Source organism: Anguilla anguilla, chromosome 2, assembly GCF_013347855.1.
Source record: "Anguilla anguilla isolate fAngAng1 chromosome 2, fAngAng1.pri, whole genome shotgun sequence".
Classification (NCBI taxonomy): Eukaryota; Metazoa; Chordata; class Actinopteri; order Anguilliformes; family Anguillidae; genus Anguilla; species Anguilla anguilla.
The window spans coordinates 72950412-72975339 of record NC_049202.1 but is presented as its reverse complement, the minus strand read 5'-3'; the positions used below and the strand labels follow the sequence as shown (position 1 = coordinate 72975339).

The 24928-nt window shown below is 50.1% G+C and overlaps 3 protein-coding genes across 5 annotated transcripts in view; 2 read left to right on the top strand and 1 right to left on the bottom strand.

The window, feature by feature from the left end:
- The first annotated feature begins 3 nt into the window (after positions 1-3).
- Positions 4-8636, top strand: sgsh (N-sulfoglucosamine sulfohydrolase (sulfamidase)). Its single transcript, XM_035406481.1, has 7 exons — positions 4-317; positions 757-917; positions 1352-1457; positions 1968-2281; positions 3063-3144; positions 3896-4099; positions 8038-8636. The coding sequence occupies exons 1-7, from the start codon at positions 185-187 to the stop codon at positions 8595-8597; spliced, it is 1560 nt and encodes a 519-aa protein (XP_035262372.1). The 5' UTR covers positions 4-184; the 3' UTR covers positions 8598-8636.
- A 2321-nt stretch (positions 8637-10957) lies between these two features.
- npb (neuropeptide B) lies at positions 10958-12744 on the top strand. Its single transcript, XM_035404108.1, has 2 exons — positions 10958-11387; positions 12330-12744. The coding sequence occupies exons 1-2, from the start codon at positions 11124-11126 to the stop codon at positions 12456-12458; spliced, it is 393 nt and encodes a 130-aa protein (XP_035259999.1). The 5' UTR covers positions 10958-11123; the 3' UTR covers positions 12459-12744.
- A 191-nt stretch (positions 12745-12935) lies between these two features.
- gnav1 (guanine nucleotide binding protein (G protein) alpha v1) overlaps positions 12936-24928 on the bottom strand; it is a 40071-nt gene continuing 28078 nt past the window's right edge. For all 3 annotated transcript variants that reach the window (XM_035404107.1, XM_035404106.1, XM_035404105.1), the window contains 4 exons: positions 20046-20175; positions 18943-19014; positions 16504-16591; positions 12936-15028 (listed from right to left, as the gene is read on the bottom strand). In XM_035404107.1, the coding sequence (XP_035259998.1) occupies positions 14838-15028; positions 16504-16591; positions 18943-19014; positions 20046-20175 (481 nt within the window). In that variant the 3' untranslated portion in view covers positions 12936-14837. The remainder of the gene's footprint in view (positions 15029-16503; positions 16592-18942; positions 19015-20045; positions 20176-24928) is intronic.

The following is a 24928-nucleotide window of genomic DNA, read 5'->3' as shown; positions in this document are numbered from 1 at the left end:
GATTCTCATGGGCGGGACTTATGAACTCTCAGGAAGCAAGATTACTCTCAGCAAATGCGTCAGATTTGTGATTTTACTTTCGTGGCTTTTAAGTGTTGTTCGCTTTAATGTGGAATCAATCCGTATGTGGTATTAAGCCTTTGCGTGCCTCGTGGAGCAGCCATTTTTGCATTTAAATACATGCATGAATAGAAAATTAAGAAGTCCAAAACTTGAGGAAATGACCTCTTCTTACAGATTTTCAGTGTGTTGGTTTATTTTGCTAACCCTGTGCACTATCGGAGAATCCAAGCAGAGAAACGTACTACTTATCATTGGTAAGGTCTATAGTGCGAACGATAAATCGATGTATTGAAGTTTTTCCCCCCCCATTCGAGCAATCAACGGAGTGTCATTATGTTTTTGTTAACTATTTCAGCATTGTAAAAAGCTTTCTATTTGCTTTTAGTTCCGGAAATACCATCACAGTCAAATGGAATCTAATAGTATTTCGTAACTTGCGGTAACCACGAGACTGTCACACGTCTGACTTGTAATAATTGCAACAGTAGATACTGTACTTCAGCATGTGATCTGTTTTTTATGAGAGGGTGGGTCCGGCGTTTTTTTTTTTTTCAACCCACTCCCATACTCGTATGATATCTCTCCTCCCCGACTCTCTCCCTCCCTCTCTCACCCGTCTCTCTCTCTCTCTCCCCCTCCCCCTTCCCTCTCTCTCTCTCTCTCGCCCTCTCGCTTGCCCATTCTTGCGGGCAGCGGACGATGCGGGCTTCGAGACCGAAGTCTACAACAACACGGCGATCCGCACGCCGCACCTGCACGCGCTGGCCCGACGCAGCGTGGTCTTCCGGAACGCGTTCACCTCCGTCAGCAGCTGCTCGCCCAGCCGCTCCACCATCCTGACGGGTCTGCCGCAGGTACTGCAGCGCACTGGGAGCTCAGCCGCGACAACACCTGAGATTCATACCTGATTAACCATCCAATTCCTTCATTTTTTTTGTTGCTGTATCTTAATGTGTTAGACTGAATTGAAGACTCAAAATTGCCCACAGGTATGAGTGTGTGTGCCCTGTGATTGGCCTGTCCAGAGTGTGTTCCTGCCTTTCGCCCAATGCATGCTGGGATGGGCTCCAGCACCCCCCAAAGACCCTGACCATGATAAGCCGGTATAGAAAATGGATGGATATTTAATTATGAGCTAGTGCTGCACAGTTTAATTTATTTGCACAAAGTTCACCAGGGAGTCTGTAGCGGATTCCATTTAAAATGACCATGTTTATGTGACGTGAAATTTCAGCTGCCTGGTTGTTCTTCTCTCTCTCCCACCCACCCCCACCCCCCTCACCCCCAGCACCAGAACGGCATGTATGGCCTGCATCAGGACACTCACCACTTCAACTCATTCGATGGGGTGCAGAGCCTGCCCCTCCTGCTGGGACAGGCCGGAATCCGCACGGGTACGAGCCGGAACACTGCGACGCGCGTGTGACTGAACGTACCCACACGCCACGGGGAGATTTGCCTGACGAGGCGCTCTTCGCTGGCTATTTCTCTAACGTGTGCTGACAGGTCTCTCTAACCTGTGCTGACAGGTTTCTCTAACCTGTGCAGACAGGTCTCTCTAACGTGTGCTGACAGGTCTCTCTAACGTGTGCTGACAGGTCTCTCTAACCTGTGCAGACAGGTCTCTCTAACGTGTGCTGACAGGTCTCTCTAACGTGTGCTGACCGGTCTCTCTGACGTGTGCTGGCAGGTCTCTCTAACGTGTGCAGACAGGTCTCTCTAAGGTGTGCAGACAGGTCTCTCTAATGTGTGCTAACAGGTCTCTCTAACCTGTGCTGACAGGTCTCTCTAACGTGTGCTGACAGGTCTCTCTAACGTGTGCTGACAGGTCTCTCTGATGTGTGCAGACAGGTCTCTCTGACGTGTGCTGACGGGTCTCTCTTGTGTGGGTTCTCTCTCTGCAGGCATCATTGGTAAGAAGCACGTAGGCCCCGGTGCGGTGTACCCCTTCGACTTCGCCTACACCGAGGAGAACAACTCCGTGCTGCAGGTAGGCCGGAACATCACCCGCATTAAGCTGCTGGTCAGGAAGTTCCTGCGGGAGCAGCAGGAAGCGGATCGGCCCTTCTTCCTGTACGTGGCCTTCCACGACCCGCATCGCTGCGGCCACTCCCAGCCCCAGTACGGGCCCTTCTGCGAGAAGTTCGGCAACGGGGACAGCGGCATGGGACGCATCCCGGACTGGACCCCCCAGCACTACACCCCGGAGCAGGTCAAGGTGAGGGGATCACCTGAGGCGCACCTAAGCCCTGCAGAACCACTGAGACTAAAGCCGCGTTTCCACCGCAGGAACTTTACCCCGGAACTAGGAACCTTTTGAGGAACTCAGTGCGTTTCCACCGCAGGAACTAGGGTCTAAATTTAGTTCCGGGGGCTTTATTTTACCCCCCAAAAAGTTCCTGCTCGGGGGGTAGTACTTTCCAAAAGTACAGGAACCTTTTGGGTGGAGCTTGCAGCGCTGAACATTTCTGATTGGTCGAGTACTCGCAGCATTTTTTTGTGTTTATTTACAACCGCCATGTTTAAAAATATGCAGCCGCAAACCAATTTATTTTCATAATAACTTCAAATCAAACTTGTATGTTATGCGGCGCAGTAGCCTAGGTTATAGCCTGCCAACGTCTTGGAATTAATTAATAACTCAAGTCCTGGAGGGCCGCAGTGTCTGCAGGTTTAACTCCAGTCCTGGAGAGCCGCAGTGTCTGCGGGTTTAACTCCAGTCCTGGAGGGCCGCAGTGTCTGCAGGTTTAACTCCAGTCCTGGAGGGCCGCAGTGTCTGCGGGTTTAACTCCAGTCCTGGAGGGCCACAGTGTCTGCGGGTTTAACTCCAGTCCTGGAGAGCCGCAGTGTCTGCGGGTTTAACTCCAGTCCTGGAGGGCCGCAGTGTCTGCAGGTTGAACTCCAGTCCTGGAGGGCCGCAGTGTCTGCAGGTTGAACTCCTGTGGCCAGGGGTGTTTTAATATGCATGTGGGGTGTTGTATTGTCGTATTTCTGAGCAGGTGCCGTACTTCATCCCAGACACCCCTGCGGCTCGGGCTGACCTGGCTGCTCAGTACACCACCGTCAGCAGGCTGGACCAAGGTGAGAGCACCGGCCACACCCACAGACCACACCCATAGGTTATAACCACCGGCCACGCCCACAGGCCACACCCATGGGTTATAACCACTGGCCACGCCCACAAACCACACCCATAGGTTATAACCACTGGCCACGCCCACATACCACACCCATAGGTTATAACCACCAGCCACGGCCACAGGCCACAGACCACACCCATAGGTTATAACCACAGGCCACGCCCACAAACCACACCCATAGGTTATAACCACTGGCCACACCCACAGACCACACCCATAGGTTATAACCACCGGCCACGCCCACAAACCACACCCATAGGTTATAACCACCGGCCACACCCACAGACCACACCCATAGGTTATAACCACCTGTCACGCCCACAAACCACACCCATAGGTTATAACCACAGGCCACGCCCACAAACCACACCCATAGGTTATAACCACTGGCCACACCCACAGACCACACCCATAGGTTATAACCACCTGCCACGCCCACAGGCCACAGACCATACCCATAGGTTATAACCACCGGCCATGCCCAAAAACCACACCCATAGGTTATAACCACCTGTCACGCCCACAGACCACACCCATAGGTTATAACCACCTGTCACGCCCACAAACCACACCCATAGGTTATAACCACCTGTCACGCCCACAGACCACACCCATAGGTTATAACCACCTGTCATGCCCACAGACCACACCCATAGGTTATAACCACCGGCGGTCTCTCTGGTGTTGGGCAGGCATCGGGCTGGTTCTGGAGGAGCTGCGGGAGGCGGGGTTTGAGAACGACACCCTGGTGATGTACAGCTCGGATAACGGCATCCCCTTCCCCAACGGCAGGACCAACCTGTACTGGTCCGGCACGGCCGAGCCCCTGCTGGTCTCCTCCCCCGAGCACTGGCAACGGTGGGGTCAGGAGAGCCAGGCCTACGTCAGCCTGCTGGGTGAGCCCTGCGCCCGCACACCCGCACCAAACCCCACACCAAACCCCCACACACCCACACCAAACCCCAGCACCAAGCCCCCGCACACCTGCACCCACACTCACACCAAACCCCCACCTGCACCAAACCCCAGCACCAAACCCACACCCGCACCAAAACCACATCCGCACCAGACCCCGCACCAAACCCCCACATCCACACCAGACCCCACACCAAACCCACACCCGCACCAAACCCCACACCAAACCCCCACATCCGCACCAGACCCCACACAAAACCCACACCCGCACCAAACCCCCACACTTGCACCAGACCCCACACCAAACCCCCACATCCGCACCAGACCCCACACAAAACCCACACCCGCACCAAACCCCCACACTTGCACCAGACCCCACACCAAACCCACACCCGTACCAAACCCCACACAAAACCCACACCCGCACCAAACCCCCACACTCGCACCAGACCCCACACCAAACCCACACATCCGCACCAGACCCCACACCAAACCCACATCCGCACCAAACCCCCACATCCGCACCAAACCCCACACCAAACCCACATCCGCACCAAACCCCCACACCAAACCCACATCCGCACCAAACCCCCACATCCGCACCAGACCCCACACCAAACCCACACCCGCACCAAACCCCCACACCAAACCCACACCCGCACCAGACCCCACACCAAACCCACACCCGCACCAAACCCCCACACCAAACCCACATCCGCACCAAACCCCACACCAAACCCACACCCGCACCAAACCCCCACACCAAACCCACACCCGCACCAAACCCCACACCAAACCCACACCCGCACCAAACCCCACACCAAACCCACACCCACACCAAACCCCCACATCCGCACCAAACCCCACACCAAACCCACACCAAACCCTGCACACCTGCACCAAACCCCCACACCCACACCAAACCCCACACCAAACCCCCACATCCGCACCCGCACCAAACCCCCACACCCGCACCAGACCCTGCACCAAACCCACACCCGCACCAAACCCCACACCAAACCCACACCCACACCAAACCCCACACCAAACCCCCACACCCACACCAGACCCTGCACAAAACCCACACCCGCACCAAACCCCCACACCCGCACCAGACCCTGCACAAAACCCACACCCGCACCAAACCCCCACACTTGCACCAGACCCCACACCAAACCCACACCCGTACCAAACCCCACACAAAACCCACACCCGCACCAAACCCCCACACTCGCACCAGACCCCACACCAAACCCACACATCCGCACCAGACCCCACACCAAACCCACATCCGCACCAAACCCCCACATCCGCACCAAACCCCACACCAAACCCACATCCGCACCAAACCCCCACACCAAACCCACATCCGCACAAAACCCCCACATCCGCACCAGACCCCACACCAAACCCACACCCGCACCAAACCCCCACACCAAACCCACACCCGCACCAGACCCCACACCAAACCCACACCCGCACCAAACCCCCACACCAAACCCACATCCGCACCAAACCCCACACCAAACCCACACCCGCACCAAACCCCCACACCAAACCCACACCCGCACCAAACCCCACACCAAACCCACACCCACACCAAACCCCCACATCCGCACCAAACCCCACACCAAACCCTGCACACCTGCACCAAACCCCCACACCCACACCAAACCCCACACCAAACCCCCACATCCGCACCCGCACCAAACCCCCACACCCGCACCAGACCCTGCACCAAACCCACACCCGCACCAAACCCCACACCAAACCCCCACACCCACACCAAACCCCACACCTGCACCAAACCCCCACACCAAACCCCACACCCGCACCAAACCTCAGCACCAAACCCTCACACCCGCACCAGACACTGCACACCTGCACCAAACCCCCACACCCACACCAAACCCCAACACCAAGCCCTGCACACCTGCACCAAACCCCAGCACCAAGCCCCCGCACACCTGCACCAAACCCCAGCACCAAACCCACACTCGCACCAAACCCCCCCCACACCCGCACCAAACCCACACTCGCACCAAACCCCCCTCCACACCCGCACCAAACCCACACTCACACCAAACCCCCCCCCCCACACTCGCACCAAACCCACAGCCTGGCAAACTAGCCTTGTGTCACGCCTGACAAACTCTCAGGTAATGAGATAAAAATCAGAAGGTGACTCACCCAATCGTTTACAGATTACTGTCAACTGCAGATTACTGTCTGTTAAAAAACATCTATTCTGATCCGAATGACTCTTCCAAAGCACAGATTGGTTAGTGACATGTTTTGATAAAAATTTAGTTCTGTATGGAGTGTTTTCAAATTTGAACGACAACGGGACTTCAAACATAAGCTTTGTATTTGATTGGCTTAGGCATTCACGCACCTTTATTCTAAAACCTAAATTGAATGCTGATTGAAAAATAACTGCAAAGATTAGCAGACACTGCGGCCCTCCAGGACTGGAGTTAAACCTGCAGACACAGCGCCCCCTCCAGGACTGGAGTTAAACCTGCAGACACTGCGGCCCTCCAGGACTGGAGTTAAACCTGCAGACACTGCGGCCCTCCAGGACTGGAGTTAAACCTGCAGACACTGCGGCCCTCCAGGACTGGAGTTAAACCTGCAGACACTGCGGCCCTCCAGGACTGGAGTTAAACCTGCAGACACTGCGGCCCTCCAGGACTGGAGTTAAACCTGCAGACACTGCGGCCCTCCAGGACTGGAGTTAAACCTGCAGACACTGCGGCCCTCCAGGACTGGAGTTAAACCTGCAGACACTGCGGCCCTCCAGGACTGGAGTTAAACCTGCAGACACTGCGGCCCTCCAGGACTGGAGTTAAACCTGCAGACTCTGCGGCCCTCCAGGACTGGAGTTAAACCTGCAGACACTGCGGCCCTCCAGGACTGGAGTTAAACCTGCAGACTCTGCGGCCCTCCAGGACTGGAGTTAAACCTGCAGACACTGCGGCCCTCCAGGACTGGAGTTAAACCTGCAGACACTGCGGCCCTCCAGGACTGGAGTTAAACCAGCAGACACAGCGCCCCCTCCAGGACTGGAGTTAAACCAGCAGACACAGCGCCCCCTCCAGGACTGGAGTTAAACCTGCAGACACTGCGGCCCTCCAGGACTGGAGTTAAACCTGCAGACACTGCGGCCCTCCAGGACTGGAGTTAAACCCGCAGACACTGCGGCCCTCCAGGACTGGAGTTAAACCCGCAGACACTGCGGCCCTCCAGGACTGGAGTTAAACCCGCAGACACTGCGGCCCTCCAGGACTGGAGTTAAACCTGCAGACAATGCGGCCCTGCAGGACTGGAGTTAAACCTGCAGACACTGCGGCCCTCCAGGACTGGAGTTAAACCTGCAGACACTGCGGCCCTCCAGGACTGGAGTTAAACCTGCATAACTGCGGCCCTCCAGGACTGGAGTTAAACCTGCAGACACTGCGGCCCTCCAGGACTGGAGTTAAACCTGCAGACACTGCGGCCCTCCAGGACTGGAGTTAAACCTGCAGACAATGCGGCCCTCCAGGACTGGAGTTAAACCTGCAGACACTGCGGCCCTCCAGGACTGGAGTTAAACCTGCAGACAATGCAGCCCTCCAGGACCGCTTAATGGCTTTGTTATTTTAGCTTCCACCGGAACCAGCACGCCATAACACAAATTCACCACAAGGTGGGGCTATCTGACACATGTATCCCCAGCCAGCTCTGGAGTATATGGAGTTTCATAACGTGTTCGAACAGAAAACTCTCTTTGGCGAAGGTACCTAAAGCAGCTTTAGGGAACAGTGAAAGGTTGCCCCCCCCCCCCCCTCCCTCCCTCCCTCCCTTCCTTCACAGTGCTGTTTTCGGGTAAGGCTGCCCCCCCCCTCCCCTCACAGTGCTGCCTCTGTCGCCCTTGCAGATATCACACCCACGGTTCTGGACTGGTTCTCCTTGCCCTACCCGTCCTACAGCATCATGGGGGGCGCCCCGGTGCGGCTGACGGGCAGGTCCCTCCTGCCGGCGCTGGCGTCCGAGCAGCCGTGGGACACCGTGTTCGGCAGCCAGAGCCTGCACGAGGTCACCATGTACTACCCCATGCGCGCGGTGCACCAGGGCCCCTACCGCCTGCTGCACAACCTCAACTTCAAGATGCCCTTCCCCATCGACCAGGACTTCTACGTCTCGCCCACCTTCCAGGACCTGCTGAACCGCACGCAGGCCGGGCGGCCCACCGGCTGGTTCAAGACCCTGCGGGAGTACTACTACCGGCAGCGCTGGGAGCTCTACGACGTCCGCGCCGACCCGGCCGAGACCCGGAACCTGGCCTCCGACCCGGCCCTCCGCCCGGTCCTGGAGAGCCTCCGGGCCCAGCTCCTCAAGTGGCAGTGGGCGACCTCCGACCCCTGGGTGTGCGGCCCGGACGCGGTCCTGGAGGCCAAACTCACCCCGCAGTGCAGGCCGCTGTTCAACGGACTCTGACCGCCAGAGATTTCCAGGGGGGGGGTTTGGGGAGGGGGAGGGGGAGGGGGAGGGGGAGGGGGAGGCCCCCGTTTTAAGTGGCTCTGGCTGGATCGCGGGGCGAAAGCCGTCTGTGTATTTTTTATGTGGCCCGTAGCGGGAGTTTACAGTTAAAGCTGATTGTGACCGTTAGGTTAAAGGTGTACTGGCCAAAGCTGCCATGGAGACCAACGTGGACCAATGAGACGGCAGTTTTGGACCTACCTGGTGGGTCTGAATCTGCTGGAAAATTGTTGGTGTCGTGAAAAATTCAGTAAATCTCCAAAAGAAAAATAATTCTTAAGAACAGAAAAAAACTTGCACTTTTCCGCAATTACACAACATAGCGGTATAGTCCAGTGTGCTTTTGGTTCATCATTGTTCGCAGTTATAAGGCATTTAGCCTCCAGGCTAAAATGAACTGGATGGGAACTTTAAAAGTGTGTTTTAACACCCCATGTGTGACCACAAGACAACGTGCATGTCAAATATATATGCATTTTTTTGGAGCACTGTATTAGTAAAAACAACGTGATCACAAGCCATTTTAAATTTGTCTAAATAAAATGTTATATTTCAGAGTTTTTGGCTTGCTTGTTTGTTAATATTGAGTTTACGGGTGAAAACTCACTAGTTTAATGAAGGCCTCGTATCTCTTTTTAGAAGTCTCGTTATGAATTTGACCCTCGATTCGTTTTATCCACAGCAAAAAAAACATCTGCATTGGCTGCCCCGGGCTCAGTCACTATTTCACTGAATACTTGACTCGCCCTCTAAATACACGCGCCATCAAGCTCTAGAGAATAACAACAACAACAAAAAAACTATAACACCTCGATCAATTTCGCGTGCGGCGCCGGCAGAAATCCCGGGTGCGTGGCAGAAAGATGTGACGCATTGGCCTGTCCGCTACATATCGCTATCTGCGTTGCAGTAGGCCTGCATTTATAGATGTATGTCTTCTATTTACCGATTAACTGATTTACCGTGAACAGAATTTATAAACATTTAAATTACACGTATTTTCCTCTTATATGAAAACATTTTAACAATATGGGTTATTAAAAAAAAAAATCTTACCCATTTAGGCATTTTCCATACATTAACGATCTGATGTCTATTTTAAGGGATTAAAACGCCAAGGGAAGAACGCGAAGATTTGTTGGTAGTTTAGATTTGCAGAGTCTGTTTACGAGCACCATCGTTTATTAGACAAATAATCATTTTTCCTTTGTTTTCCAGAGTGGTTGGGTGGCTTAGCGCAGGAAATTAACATAATTTAGAAATTTTGTCGAACTGAATTTTAATTCAGTCACTGTATTTACAATACAGATGCGCGTTTTCCATGGACTCTTTGCGCCTGCAAAGCCTTTCTGTTGTATTTCAGTTGATGCTCTCTGTGCTCGCATAGTTTAATACCTCTGATTCAGGAGGAATGATGGCTACCGTCGGAATTAAAATGGTTTCTAATCAGAGCTTCCTCAACTGGGAATGTAAACCCATCGATATTTCTTTAAAAGAAAGGCCAAATGACTTACGGACTTGCAACAACTGACTAAGAAAACTCCCAGTCCCAGTCTGATTTTAATATGACCGCTTAGGCATTTTACACGGTCATTTGGCGAATATTTAAATTTTTATATTATGTCTTATATTTTCCAGTACAACAAGACGTCGTTCAGATACGCATCAACTACATGTCGCATATCTTTATGTGAAGAAAACTTAGGGGAGGGCGAAGAGTTAGGCTACTGTGAGTTTAGATTTTCACGGTCTTGATTAACCTAACATTCCAGTAAAGCCATAGCTGCTCGAAGAATCCATGTATTAGAGTTTACCTTACATTAGACAGTTCATCTTTCTCGGGAAAAACCTCACAAAGCGTAATATTTTCACATAATAAAATAATAATTATCCCTTCTGCTCCAAAAATATTGGCATTTTTAATAAAATGTTAAGAGGAGAATAATAATTATATCTCTGGCGTGATAACGACGCACCACCATTCTAAATGGTTTACAACGTCACGATACGGTTCTGCTATACCCTGAGATAATGGCAGTTGGCGAATCTCGTGCCTACCATTACGCATCAGTGAATAAATTACACTGGAAACGAGTTTTGGGCCACTCGGCTCTGTGCGTAAAATATCCTTCAGGAATTGTATTTACGCTTTCTACGTCCATAAACACAAGTTCGTGATGCTCACTGAGTCATATTTATTCAAGGCTGGTCTGGCGATAAAAGGCCAACCAAACGTATGTGACAGTGTGCCCCCTCCCCCCTCCCAAAAAGAAAAAAACTCAATTGATCAATTCAGATTGGTATTCTCTAGGGCGGAAATATGAATCATATTGTCGGATGAAGTTGACGAATGTGATCACCGTCACGATGTGTCTATAAAAGCATCGACATTTGGAACAAGACAACAAAAAAGATACCAGCATACCGAAAAAGAGTTCAGAGCGACCTGCAAACGCCGAGCAGCACGAAACTCAGATTTTAGCCATGGAGAGATCCGTCAGATTCGCTTTAGTGTTCGTGGCCATCTCCATGCTTATTTCGTACCATCCTACAGAAGCGTGGTATAAGCAAGCGACCGGTCCAAGCTACTACTCCGTTGGTAGAGCTTCTGGTCTGCTGTCTGGCATCCGAAGGTCACCCTACGTAAGGAGATCCGAACCAGAATCGGTGTTGGACAGCGACGAGTCAGCGGCTAACAGTGTCCTTCCCGACCTGGGAAATCGACAGACCTCAATCCTGAAAACCATGGTAAGTGGATAAATCTTCCCCCAACTATTGCTGGCAGAAGTCTGGACGGCCGATTGACACTAGCGCGTGCGGGGCTTACTGTGTTACCAGGTTTGGACACCGATTAAAGGTATTTTGCGCCTTCGATATGTTCTAACAGAACATGCCGAATGTGTATAGCCAAGTTGGGACTGTAACAAATAACGGATTGTTTTGCCTGTCACCGGTCCATTATAAGACAAAAATCCATGTACAAAATATCTCTCGAAGCATTAGATATTGGTTGGTAGTAATAAAGTGTCTGTATAAAAGTTCAACGTGGAGCGCGAGCGCGTAAAAGCGCGTTTGGCACCCCTGCGGACGCTTGTCCTCGCGTTTCCCTAAGACACCATACAGACTGTACATAAAATGTATTCTTGGACGAAAAAAACTGTCTATAATGTCTTATTTAATAGTGAATCATGAAAAAAATTACATGAGTTTTTTTGTGTATTTAGTTTCCGTGCCAAACTAAACGCGAATGTCATTTCAAGTATTGCAATACATCGCTTTGAATTTTGTAAATGGAACCCGTGCATTTTTTCATGGGGTAAACATGCTTGAAATTGGTTTAAAAAATTGCTTTCATAAATGCAGCATTACAAATAATTTAAATAAAATAAATTCGCTTTCTTGTCATATATAGCTTTTCAAAAATCAGCAAACGTGAAAAGCTTGCTGGATGCTAATCATCCAGGACATAGTGAAATATATCGTCAAAAACATACATTTGTACATTTGCACACACGTAAATCAGCTTGAAAAGAAAAAACAATCATAGTGTAAACAAGTGATGCCGGTGTACCTCAAGCTAAATTTGCAAAACCGACTATTAGTTTTTTGTTTATTCTTTTTTTGAAAACTGTTTTACCCTTTAAAGAAGCATGTCCGTGCAGCACTGACAACCGTTTAATTTCTCAACAGGCTATATGTGTGAAAGACATTTCCCCGAATCTCCAGAGCTGCGAACTTGTTCAGGATGGCTCGAGCACGTTCCAGTGTAAAGCGGACGTGCTCCTCTCGCTCGACTCACAGGACTGCGCGAGCGCCTGATCCCCGCTATCATCGGGCTTATCAGAGCGGCAACAGAGCGTGACGGACAGAGGACACAGAATGTTTCATTTAAACGACAAAAAAAAAAAAAAAATCCAAAGTGTTTGACGGATGTAATTTCTGTTTGAGCCCATCCCCCCATACCCCGTACCGCGCCAACCCATCGACTTTCCCTCTGTACCAACTACCAAATGTATTAAATGACCATACATAGTTTACTGCTGTGCAGAATTTCTCTAATATTCTCTCTTTATTTTATTTATTAAAATGATTAATATACTGTAAACTGTGTACATTTGATTTATGTTCAGACAATGAAACTGTGATATTTATATATGTTCCTAACACCTCACTCTTAAATAGGTCTCATGATTTGAGATACATTTTTACACACGCTGTATATTATGCGAATTCTTGTCACCAAATTCCCTACGTAAGTAAGTTCGTTGAGAAGGTTCTTGAACACAGGATTCCATATAATATTAAACAATTAAAATAATACTTTAATATTAGTGCACAATTACACCTGGCCAAAACAAAATTGACTTCACATAAATCAAACGTGCGCACAGAGGGCTTTTCCATTCACAGTAACTTGATTTACAAAACCTCATTCGAAATGAGAAGCACGTTTCAATTTCAGTACTTATATATTTTAAAATACATATGCGACAAAGTAAAATAGACCATCATACTGTGACGATGGTACAAAAAGGCACTTTTTAAGAACTTTCACACTCTCAGACTGAAAAAGGACACATCCCGACCTCCGATTCACACAAAGCGTTATAGCCCTTTAACAGCGAAACCAGGTACCAAGACCGGGCATGCATCTAATCAAACGGAGCTTTCAGTTCCTCAGAGAAACCGAGCACGCGCCCGCGCGTGGTAATGAGACGTGCGGAGTGCGCAAGGAGCGGCGGTCTACAAGACGGCACAAATCGTGAATTCGACTGAACATAAGTGTGTTAATAAATGAAACTCGCAAGTGGGTGAAATTTCAGATGACCACGGTGTCTCAGAACAAAAGGACAATATCCAAACAGGAAGGGATCCAAGATGGAGCGGATGAGATGCTCCTCTTTTCTGGAAGGGTGAGGTGCTGGTTCGTAAGAACTGAAGCAGTGGATAACCCTACTTCCCAGTAGTCCACTGACTCACTTCATACGAGAGCCGTAAGAAACATCAGAAAGAGCCATGGACACCCATTCCAACTACAAGTGCAACAAATAGCCTCAGCAATGGACCGAAACAAGCCTTGCAGCTGCTTAAAATATACAATTGCAGCATTCAACAGCCGCTCATAAAACATCTAAGGCCGCATTCTTCTTTATTCTACTGGTCGTAAAAACCCCGACGGCCCACGGCAAAGGACAGGAGCGTTCCGCCTTCCGACTCCCGCAGTCCCAGCTTTTCTTAATCCGGTACGAACCTTCACGGCTGCTCGTTTCAGGCACAAATGAACACTGAACGCTAACCAGGCGTTATTACACCTCACACGGGTGGTTATGCAGGCATTATAAGCAGCCATGCGAGACGTTATAAAGAACGCATTTCGGGAAGTGGTATAGAAGTGTGCCGATGCTCGCACCAGTGGCTATGGCGACATGCCTTTCAGGAAAGGTGGCTGGGGGAGGATGGTGGGGGCATTAATGATGCATAATAAATTGGGACGGGGTACACGGGAGGCGCCGGGGGCGGTGAGGGAGGTGGGGGGGGGGTGTCAGAGGAACCCAAATGGGAGCTTCATCACACACTATTCCTCTAATGAAAACACTGTCCTGTGAAGGCTTGTTAAGAAGTGCCCCCCCCCCCCAAATCTCAGCAACGGGGGGCCAGGCCATTGCCTTGGCAACACATCAGTTGGCAACTCTGCCCAGTAACCAGGAAAACGTGTCAGTGGGAGGGGGAGGGGGAGGGGCCTTGACACCCCCCCCCCCCCCCCCCAGAAGAAACTCTGTCTACAAGGATCGGTGATCTTTAACAGAACAAAAGGACATAAATGAAATGCTTTCACCTGATTAAAAAAAACAACAGAAAAAAAGTTATGCTTCAATTACGGCTATGTACTACATAATAAATACATACATTTTTATCACAAAGAGCTAAAGATCATCCAAAAAAAAAAGACGGAAAATATTTTTAAAAATTTAAAAATTTTAAATAATGCTGAATTCAAAAAATAATGAGCAAACACACACACACACACACACACACACACACACACACACACGTACGCAGACACACACAGATAAACAAGAAAAACACACATAAGTGTTCTCCAGGTGCCCTTAGTGATCCTGGGAATGAACCGTCACCACGGCACTCAGTCACCGTACCACTCAGTCGCCATGGCACTTGGTCGCCGTGGCACCAAGCTCAGAGGAGAGACACTGCCTCCAGGTTTTCCTTGATGATGGTGTCCATAACAACCTGGAAGACGACCTGCACGTTGGAGGTGTCGGTGGCCGTGGTGAAGTGGTGGTAGACCAGCTTGCTGGGCATGTTGTTGCGCGCCACAAACATTCCCGCGATGTAGCGGGCGGCGGCGTCCACGTCACAGTCCGCACCTGCCAGGGACAGGTGTGGGTCCAACAAATACCTCAGCCAAGCCGCATTCATTAAGCCCCGCCCCCAAACATCATCATCCAATTCATTAGGCCATGCCCCCCCCCCAAAGCAGTCTCCTCCCACTCTATACTGAACATCTTTCCTTAAGCCCCGCCCCTAAACATAATCCTCCTATTCATTAGGCCATACCCCCAATCTACCGTCCTCCCTTTCATTAAGCCACGCCCCCAAACCCATCTCTTCCCACTCTGTTGTCAGCACCACTGGCCACAACCCGTCCAAAACTACCTTGGATCTTCCTGGATTAAAATAGCTTCTGGTTCAGCAGCCAGAGTATTGGCTCACAGCTTGGTACGCCATTTTAAGACTGTCACACTTCATTCATTATTTTTCTGTCACAAAAAAGGCTGTTCTAATATTTACCCTCCCCCCTCTAACACATACCCAAAATAAACCAGAGCCTCCGGAGTGTTTATGAGAAGCACCCAGCCTTCATAGCCAAGAATCCGCATAACCTTAAACCCCATGTCACATTGGGTTAGAAATACACAAGAATCACAAGACCCCAAGAAGAAAAGGATAAGGATTCACTACTTTACACCAATAACAACAGGCCATTGGCCCCATGAGTTATTTATAGGGTCTTTATAGAAGACTGATTTCTGATTCTGTTGGGGGGGGGGGGGGGGTTGTGCATAAATAAGGTGAATAAGTCAGAGACGTGGGCGTCCCCAGCATTTAAACTCAAATGAGCATGGCAGGGGGGTGGGGGGGGGGGGATGGTTGAGGCTCACTCATATCTCTCTACTGATTGTGGCTGACGGTGATGTGTATCCAGGGAAACGCAGGACATGACAAGACTGAATGTACATCTCCACAAGCACACTTCAACTTTACCTTGGTGTTTACACTTCCACATTTACAGGGCTGCCAAGCCCTGTTCCAGAGAGATCTACCACCCTGTAGGTTTTCATTTCAACCTTAATTTGGCACACCTCATTCTACTGATTAGCAGCTCTAACAAGATCTCTAGCTGATGAATGAGGTGTGCTTTGTTAGGGTTGGAGCGTGAACCTACAGGATGGTAGATCTCCAGGAACAGGGTTGGGCAGCCCTGCTCTAGCTGTTGAATGAGGTGTGCTTTGTTAGGGTTGGAGTGTGAACCTACAAGATGGTAGATGTCCAGGAACAGGGTTGGGCAGCCCTGCTCTAGCTGTTGAATGAGGTGTGCTTCGTTAGGGTTGGAGTGTAAACCTACAGGACGCCAGACGTCCAGGAACACGGCTGGGCAGCCCTCTCTGACCCACAGGCAGGGGAGACACACTGCCGGACCCCCACGGCCTGGTGCAAACGAGCTCGGCCAGCAATCAATTCATATGAAAATACTGGGGGTTGACACGTCTCCCTGTCTGCCCACCGAAACCTACGCGAACGCGGTTCTACCCGTTCCCAGAAAGACTCCCCAGGGGCTCACCTCTGAACTGGGGGAGGTACAGGCGCAAATGCCGTCCAGAATGCAAGATCTTCTCCTGGAACAGATCAATCTTATTCATGAATAAGATCTGAAAAAGAAAGAAAGAAAAAAATAATAATTCACACTTTCATAGAGCTTGTAAAGTGTAAACGTCACCAAGCCACTCCCCTCATTTTCCCGCAAATTTGTCAATGGGGAAATGAATGGGGCAATTTTCAATAAGCGATATTTTTAGTTACAAGTCGGGAACCAGTTAGCTATTGGTATGCGGTACTCATGACATATAGGACTCATGAAATATAATATCAGCAGCAACGGCAACTGTCTTAACGACTACTTGTATTTTTATTTATTTTTATTTTTATTTTTCCATAGATTGCGTTGTTGCCGTTCTCGTTGTTAGTGTTAATCAGTTTAACCATCAGGGTCCAAGTTGAACTATGCGGTTGTTCCCTGTACTTGGACCGGTACTTCTCTCTAGGGGTTTCGTCATACTTGTTCCTGGTTATGGTTATACACTTTGTTGTATGTCGCTCTGGATAAGAGCGTCTTCCAAATGCCTGTAATGTAATGTAATGTAATGTAATGTAATGTAGTACGCTTAGGAACTACGAACGTGTGTTTTTGATGGGGCCCATCCATAAGCCGGAACAGCATCATAAAGGGTTAGATCACGATCTGGAGTTTTTTGGGATTCTTTCAGTTTGAGTGTGCAATGAAGGATACTTCACAGAAAGTGAACTATTCCTGTAGCAAGAGGAGGAGGGAATGTTGTGAATTAATGGAAGTGCTTTTTCATTTAGGGTTTGGAGTAAAACCTTTTTTTTTTTTTTTTAAAGGAGTGGTTCTGGTAAAAGCACAGGCTTTAGGGTACACACTTTCCATGGATACATCACTAAAATAAAATCACAACACTGAGAAAATCAGGTAAAAGCACAACATCTACTGAAGATGTTGCTGCTTTATTTATGCGATGAAATATACTGGGCCAATGTAACCACCCCCTTCCAAGAATGTTCCTTTGCCGATTGACGTGTTCTCTAAATGACGGTTTATAACTGTAGGAAAAATGTTTTTTTTTTTTTGTGATGGGGGGTAACACAAAAACGGCCATTTCAGGTAAAATGGTAAAACATGTACGCACGTAAATGCCCTGAAGTGAACCCTGCTGGTCTGTACTTTGGTCTCATGTTAATTTTTTGATCTCAAACAGTCAAAAACAATGAACCTTCGCTCTACTGTCGCTACACAAGGGCACTGCATTAAATGAAATAGATGTAAGAAGACACACACACACACACACAAAAATAACTTATTAAACACCTTATTAAAATGAAACGGGTCGGCCAGAAAGGGAGAAATGTTGGTGGGACTGGCCACGCCCCCTGGCTTAACGAGGTAATTAGTGTCCGCTCCGTGTAAAGGCCTCGCAGTAATTTGTGTCTCCCCGCAGGCGCCGGCTGAGGACTGAAATGGCCCCATAACGGGCCAAACAAGCTCAATTAAACACGAGCTCGTTACACACCTTTAAACAGCGACTCGCGCCCGCCGAACCGATTTCACCCCCACGCACTCCAATTGCGGCTTGCATGTTAAGCGCTGACGAATGGGGGGGTGGGGGGTGGGGGGTGGGGGGGTAATTAGGACGCACGCCGCGGCGAGCGGGTAGCCGCCGTCTTTAATTACCGCGCAGCAGAGTGGCTGGCGGGAGAGGTGACAGAGGGGGAACAGATAAACGGCTGGGATCTGAGGAAGACTCCGGCTCCTGGCTGTGCGGGACACCTCGGCAGGGTCCGTTACCCAAACCGCCATCTCCCGACAGGTGAAGGGGGAGATGGGGGTCCGGTACCCAAACCGCCATCTCTCGACAGGTGAAGGGGGAGATGGGGGCCGAGGTACACGCCGCACCGCCGCACCAAAACCGTACCGAAAGTCCAACCAGTCCAGCCCAGCGGCTCACCGTTACCACCGCTAACAAACTATCGTCGTACGCGGCTTTCACAGGCAGGCCGCGGGCGCCCGATCGACCAGTGGGGGTCGCTAGAGAGCGATGAAACTCAGAACCCAAACCCCCCATATCCGGGCGATGCGATTGCCAATTCCGTATTGCCCAGTGGGACGACCGGCCACAGCTGGGCAGGGGCACGGTCCGGATTTAATTCAAGGCCACGGGGTACATCCTTGTGCCGAAATGACCCATCGTCGCATAAATGTGCTTCAAACAATATGATTGTCCAATCCCTGGCAGTTGCCTGAGTGTGGCTGCCACACAGAAGAGGATTCGTTTCAGCCTTAAACAGTGGAGTCAGATGCTTTTGATAAGCCCTTCCTGTGGGTCCCAGCACGCCAAGACAGTCATTTAACATTCATGAAGGAAGAATTTATCCGGATTATTCCGAAACCGCGCTGGAGTTGGCGGGATGAGGACCGAAGGCTTACCATCGAGGTACTTCTGAAGAAAACGTTATTGCAGATAGAGGCGAAGAGTTTTAAGCTTTCCTGCAGACGGTTCTGTGGAAGAAACAAATTCAAAGGAACATTAGAACACACAAAATATTTCCACAGGTTTTCACAAGTGCTATGAAAACAGATGTGTGAAAAATTAAATCCATTTCACTGAATTCTGATACTTGAAGGCTGTAAATTCATATGCGACTTTGATTTGACAGGGTGATTTTATTCCCAGACTAATTAAAGAAGGCAGTCAGTGGCGATTCGAGCAGGAGGCAGTCAGTGGTGATTTTAGCAGGAGGCAGTCAGTGGTGATTTTAGCAGGAGGCAGTCAGTGGTGATTTTAGCTGGAGGCAGCCAGTGGTGATTTTAGCAGGAGGCAGTCAGTGGTGATTTTAGCAGGAGGCAGTCAGTGGTGCTTTTAGCAGGAGGCAGTCAGTGATGATTTGAGCAGGAGGCAGTCAGTGGTGATTTTAGCAGGATGCAGTCAGTGATGATTCGAGTAGGAGGCAGTCAGTGGTGATTTTAGCTGAATGCAGTCAGTGGTGATTTTAGCAGGATGCAATCAGTGGTGATTCGAGCAGGATGCAGTCAGTGGTGATTTTAGCAGGAGGCAGTCAGTGGTGATTTTAGCAGGAGGCAGTCAGTGGTGATTTTAGCAGGAGGCAGTCAGTGGTGCTTTTAGCAGGAGGCAGTCAGTGATGATTTGAGCAGGAGGCAGTCAGTGGTGATTTTAGCAGGATGCAGTCAGTGATGATTCGAGTAGGAGGCAGTCAGTGGTGATTTTAGCTGAATGCAGTCAGTGGTGATTTTAGCAGGATGCAATCAGTGGTGATTCGAGCAGGATGCAGTCAGTGGTGATTTTAGCAGGAGGCAGTCAGTGGTGATTTTAGCAGGAGGCAGTCAGTGGTGATTTTAGCAGGAGGCAGTCAGTGGTGATTCGAGCAGGAGGCAGTCAGTGGTGATTTTAGAAGGAGGCAGTTAGTGGTGATTTTAGCTGAATGCAGTTAGTGGTGATTTTAACAGGGGGCAGTCAGTGGTGATTTTAGGAGGCGGCAGTCAGTGGTGATTCGAGCCCGCGGGGGTCTGACCATAGACGGGTCCTCCACCAGAGTCATGTCATAGCCACTGAGCGACACGACAAACAGCACGGCCCGCACATCCTCAAAGCAGCTGATCCACTTCCTGCGCTCTGTCCGCTGCCCGCCCACGTCATACATCCTGCCCACAGACAGACAGACAGACAAACAGATAGACGACAGGGAGACAGACAGGCAGCAGGCAGGCAGACAGACATACAGAGACAGGTAGGCAGACAGACAGACAGAGAGACAGACAGACACAGACAGAGACAGGACCATTACAGAAAATATATTACTGGAACATTTTCTTATAATTCTCTCAATTTCGTATTTACTAATGAAAGAAACTTAGGCACACAGGGATTCACTGCAAGTGTCTGTAATAACCGTGTTGTCAGGAGAACGTTATCAGAGCATCAATGCAGCTGGACACATCCAAAGGTACTTACACAGCTGCACTTTACGCACCCAACATGTTTGTGCAGCTGAATATTTCACTGAATCAATTCAGATAAAATACCCCGAGTCAAACAAACCATGGCAGTGCCCCCACCTGGGAGTCAAACCTGCACACCCGGAGTCGGGGCACAGACCTTCAGAAAGCAGACTGTGGACCCAACCGTGCACAATACAGGAGAATTAACAAGCTGAGTCACCCAGGAACCCCCACAAATGTATTTAAATCTTGACCTTCCCTAAACAGTCATCTCCTTTCCTTTTTATTACACGCAGTTTGTTTTTTCGTATTTTATTTAATAAATGCGATACTAAACGCTACAGTGTCCATAAGCCCCCCCCCCCCCCCCCCCCCCCGGCGATGTCATGTGTGTGACTGTGTTTCACGTTGACGTCATCGTAAGCTTAAGCACAAACTATAAAGTAACGAACATCTGCCCACCATACACCACCTGTCCCTTAACAAATCCATGATTCAAACACAGCTGACAACCGTGTGTTTTTTTCTTTCTTCTCTCCTGAGAACCACGGAAACCGGTTATAACCATGAAGGCACAGCTGGAGCAAAACAAGAGAGTAATTACTGCCGGGGGATCCAACGCACAACGTCGCCACACGAGGCACATCTGACCAGACGACGGACCGGCCTTCCGATGCCACTACCCCAAATGAGCTCTTTAACGCTCACAGGCTAAAAGTCCACCGCCCCCTCGGGGGGGCAGCAGAGATGATTAAAGCCGCATCATCCGAACATAAATGACAAGCACAGCAGCGAAGCGAGTCCAAACCAAGCCCAGGATTAAACAACTCATCATCACACGCGTCTTTTTTCATGTGTACACGCCCGTTCGTTTTTAAATCGCTGCGTCGGTTGGCTGTTCATCTTCGTAGTGATTTAAAAATGATTTCATCCGTTGGCGTAGTAAATCGCAGCATGGGCTTGCGCCAGGCTACGTCGCTGATCTGCGTTTCAGACGAGATCCCTCAGGAGCACCGAGTGTCTAAAGCCTCACAATTTAGCAGTCCTATGGCCCGGTCCGTCAAAATTTAAAAAACGCAATCACTGAAAATGATCTATTTTTTAAACTGGCTTTTAACCAAGTGATATTTCTTCTTTTTTTATTTGAAAAAAAAAAAAAAAACATTTTTTAACTTTCCCTTTCAATCCTTTATCCCCTGCAGTGAAGCTGACTTCGACGTACATTTACTTGTTCAAAAACACGTTATAAATACAATTTTGATTTGTTGATTAATTAACTGACGAATAGACCCACGCCTCCGTTTCTGAGGTAAACGGCGGCTGTGATGGACACGCGTGCCATTCGGTAGGAATTCTTGTGGACAGCAGCCCGATATTTACCAACAAAAAACAAAAGTATTTCTCGAGCGTGACTCTCGCTGACCACAATCCCCCTAACTCCACCGGCCACTGAAAGGAGGAAGGTGTTACACACTAAATGGGAACCAACTTTCAATTTCCTACCTGATTATTTCTTTCAGGGGAGAAAAACCCCCCCCCCCCACCCCGGTCCTATAGCTATCTGCGCTTCAATCCCCCCACTTCAGGGTCTGTGTCTTTTATTTATTTCATGTGCAGCCAGAGGGTGGTGTGTGAGCTGGGCTCTGTGCCATTACCAGGGCTGTTGATACAGCAACACAAACAGCACGAGCTGATGAAACCACTTTCGGCGGCTGGGGGGGGGTGGGGGTGGGGGTGGGGGGGGGGATGGGGTAGCGGTTGAACATCATTCCTCCGCCATCTCTCCCTTCGCCAAGAGATGAAAAACAAATAAAAAGCCTAAATTGGCCCATTCTCCTTCAGACTTCTGAGAACCTAAATTTCAAGAGATACCCCGCAGCGTAGGCGTCTCAGGCTCCTCCTTCTCAGTCGTACTCTTGTGTAAGCGTAAGGGGGAGCGCAATGAGGGAATTGTGATCTGCCACCACAGATATGCAGATTTTGGGTCTTTTTCCCCCCCCCCCACAAATCGCGTAATTATCCTTCAGAGGAAGAGTGACGGAAGGACGATCGCGGGTCTCGCCTGCGTCTGGGGATCGCGGGCCGTTAAATTTAGCGGTCGTGCCCGCGGCTCGCCCCCTCTCCCGGGCTGCTCTCGGCCCTCCGTCAGCGACGTAATCATCTGCGCCTTTAAATGATGAAAACTGGGGTTCACCCGCCGCCCGCCCCCCCCCACCCCCGCCGAAAAACACCGCTTTAGGGGAAACATTCCGGAACGCTGAAATTAGGGAGCGCGTCGTCGAGCCGGGCGTGGCCACTGATCTGATCACCTCTGTACCCCGGTAACCGCCGGTAACCGTCAGAGCGCGGTAAAGATCTCAAACTCTGCAGACCCGAGCTAATGCTCTGATTGTCACAGACCGGGGGGGGGGGGGGGGGGGATCCAAACAAAAACTACGCTTTCAGAAGCCGGAGCGCGGAGTCAAAACAGCATCCCGTGTGCTCTCCTCGCGTCGCTGTTGCCACGGCTATGTCCCTGAGAGAGAGAGAGAGAGAGAGAGAGAGAGAGAGAGAGAGAGAGAGAGAGAGAGAATGGGAGAGAGAGAGAGAGAGAGAGAGAGAGAGAGAGAGAGAGAGAGACATGCAAGACATTTTCTGAGGGAACATAAAAATGGCGTTTGAAAGCTGGAAACTCAGTGACAAAGAGGAACCCAAATATAGAGGGGGAGCACATCCTCTGGTGTCCAGAGTTTAAGATAAACAGCCACAATTAAGGTTAAATGTGAACAGGGAGGCAATGGGGAATCTATCACAGCACACAGAAAAGGTGGCTGGGCAGATGACAGCCTGAGGCATGAGACTAGCTGGTGAAACAGTCTGAGCTGAGAAAACATTAATATGCAGTATGCTAATACGCAGTTCAGAAGAGCAGGGCATTCCGTAGTAATTGATATTATTACTTTTTAATCGACAGGATGGCTCCCGGGGAAATGCATGAATGATAAGCGGGGTCCGAGCGAGCGAGGGAGGGCTCTCTTACCCCAGAGCCTCACGGGCACGAGGCGTCCGCGCGGACAAAACGCCGCCATTTTCACTGTCTGGCTCTGCATGTCAAAGCGCCTACGGGGCGACATAGCTCAGGAGGTGAGAGCGGTTGAGCGGTTGTCTGGCAGTCGGAGGGTTGCCGGTTCGATCCCCCCGCCCTGGGCATGTCGAAGTGTACCTGAGCAAGACACCTAACCCCTAATTGCTCCCAACGAGCTGATTGGTACCTTGCACGGCAGCGCTATATAAACGCAGCCCATTTACCTGCGAAACGCTGCGTCTGCGCAGGCTGCGCCGGAGGAGGACACACGCGTCGACTGCGCCGACACAGGAAGCTCGAAAACAGTACGCAAGCGCTTCCTGCTCCACGGCGGCCATTTTGGATGAAACCCTTCCCATCCCTGGAGGACTACAATGCCACACACTGGAATAGAGCCTTAACAGACACCAGATCATGGGGCCCATCCACACACTGGAACAGAGCCTCAACAGATACCAGACCATGGGGCCCATCCACACACTGGAACAGAGCCTTAACAGATACCAGATCATGGGGCCCATCCACACACTGGAACAGAGCCTTAACAGATACCAGACCATGGGGCCCATCCACACACTGGAACAGAGCCTTAACAGATACCAGATCATGGGGCCCATCCACACACTGGAACAGAGCCTTAACAGATACCAGACCATGGGGCCCATCCACACACTGGAACAGAGCCTTAACAGACACCAGACCATAGGGCCCATCCACACACTGGAACAGAGCCTTAACAGATACCAGACCATGGAGCCCATCCACACACTGGAACAGAGCCTTAACAGATACCAGACCATAGGGCCCATCCACACACTGGAACAGAGCCTTAACAGATACCAGACCATGGGGCCCATCCACACACTGGAACAGAGCCTTAACAGAGATATCTATTGGGGTCACCCTTCCATGGGCAAGGAAAGGACAATAAGGAGAAGAAAAAAAAAAAAAAACTTTTTCATCAAAAAATTGTTTGAAAAAAATAAAACATTACGGTGACCTTTATCGCAGAATTGTATATGTTTGTTTGAGAATAAACAATAGGAAATAAAGGTGCAGTCCTGCGCACTCTATTTCCTGTTCCCCCCGTCCCCCCCATTTTGCTTAACCTACAGCACACAAAAGCGAGGGGAACCTCAAGTGCTCATTCTTTCATTCTTTTTGGCTTTCACTTCCCACTATGTTTTATTTATTTATTTCTGTGAAGTACACCCAATCCACCTCCACTCAAAACAAAATGTCAGGCTATAATGGCCATTCCGACACCAGCTGAGGCTTCCCCACGGCCCTGCACTGCTGCCCCCTGGGGGCTCAGTGTGGTAATGCAGCACAATGGTCAAAAACAGGGATGCTCAGATTGGACCCTTGGGGCCAGCAGTACTGCTGGTTCCC

Bases quoted from the DNA above. Each gene is read 5' to 3' on its own strand.
- sgsh (XM_035406481.1), top strand. From the start codon at position 185: ATGAATAGAAAATTAAGAAGTCCAAAACTTGAGGAAATGACCTCTTCT. The intron at 318-756 runs GTAAGGTCTATA...TCTTGCGGGCAG, and splicing joins AAACGTACTACTTATCATTG to CGGACGATGCGGGCTTCGAG. The intron at 3,145-3,895 runs GTGAGAGCACCG...GGTGTTGGGCAG, and splicing joins CGTCAGCAGGCTGGACCAAG to GCATCGGGCTGGTTCTGGAG.
- npb (XM_035404108.1), top strand. From the start codon at position 11,124: ATGGAGAGATCCGTCAGATTCGCTTTAGTGTTCGTGGCCATCTCCATG. The intron at 11,388-12,329 runs GTAAGTGGATAA...ATTTCTCAACAG, and splicing joins CCTCAATCCTGAAAACCATG to GCTATATGTGTGAAAGACAT.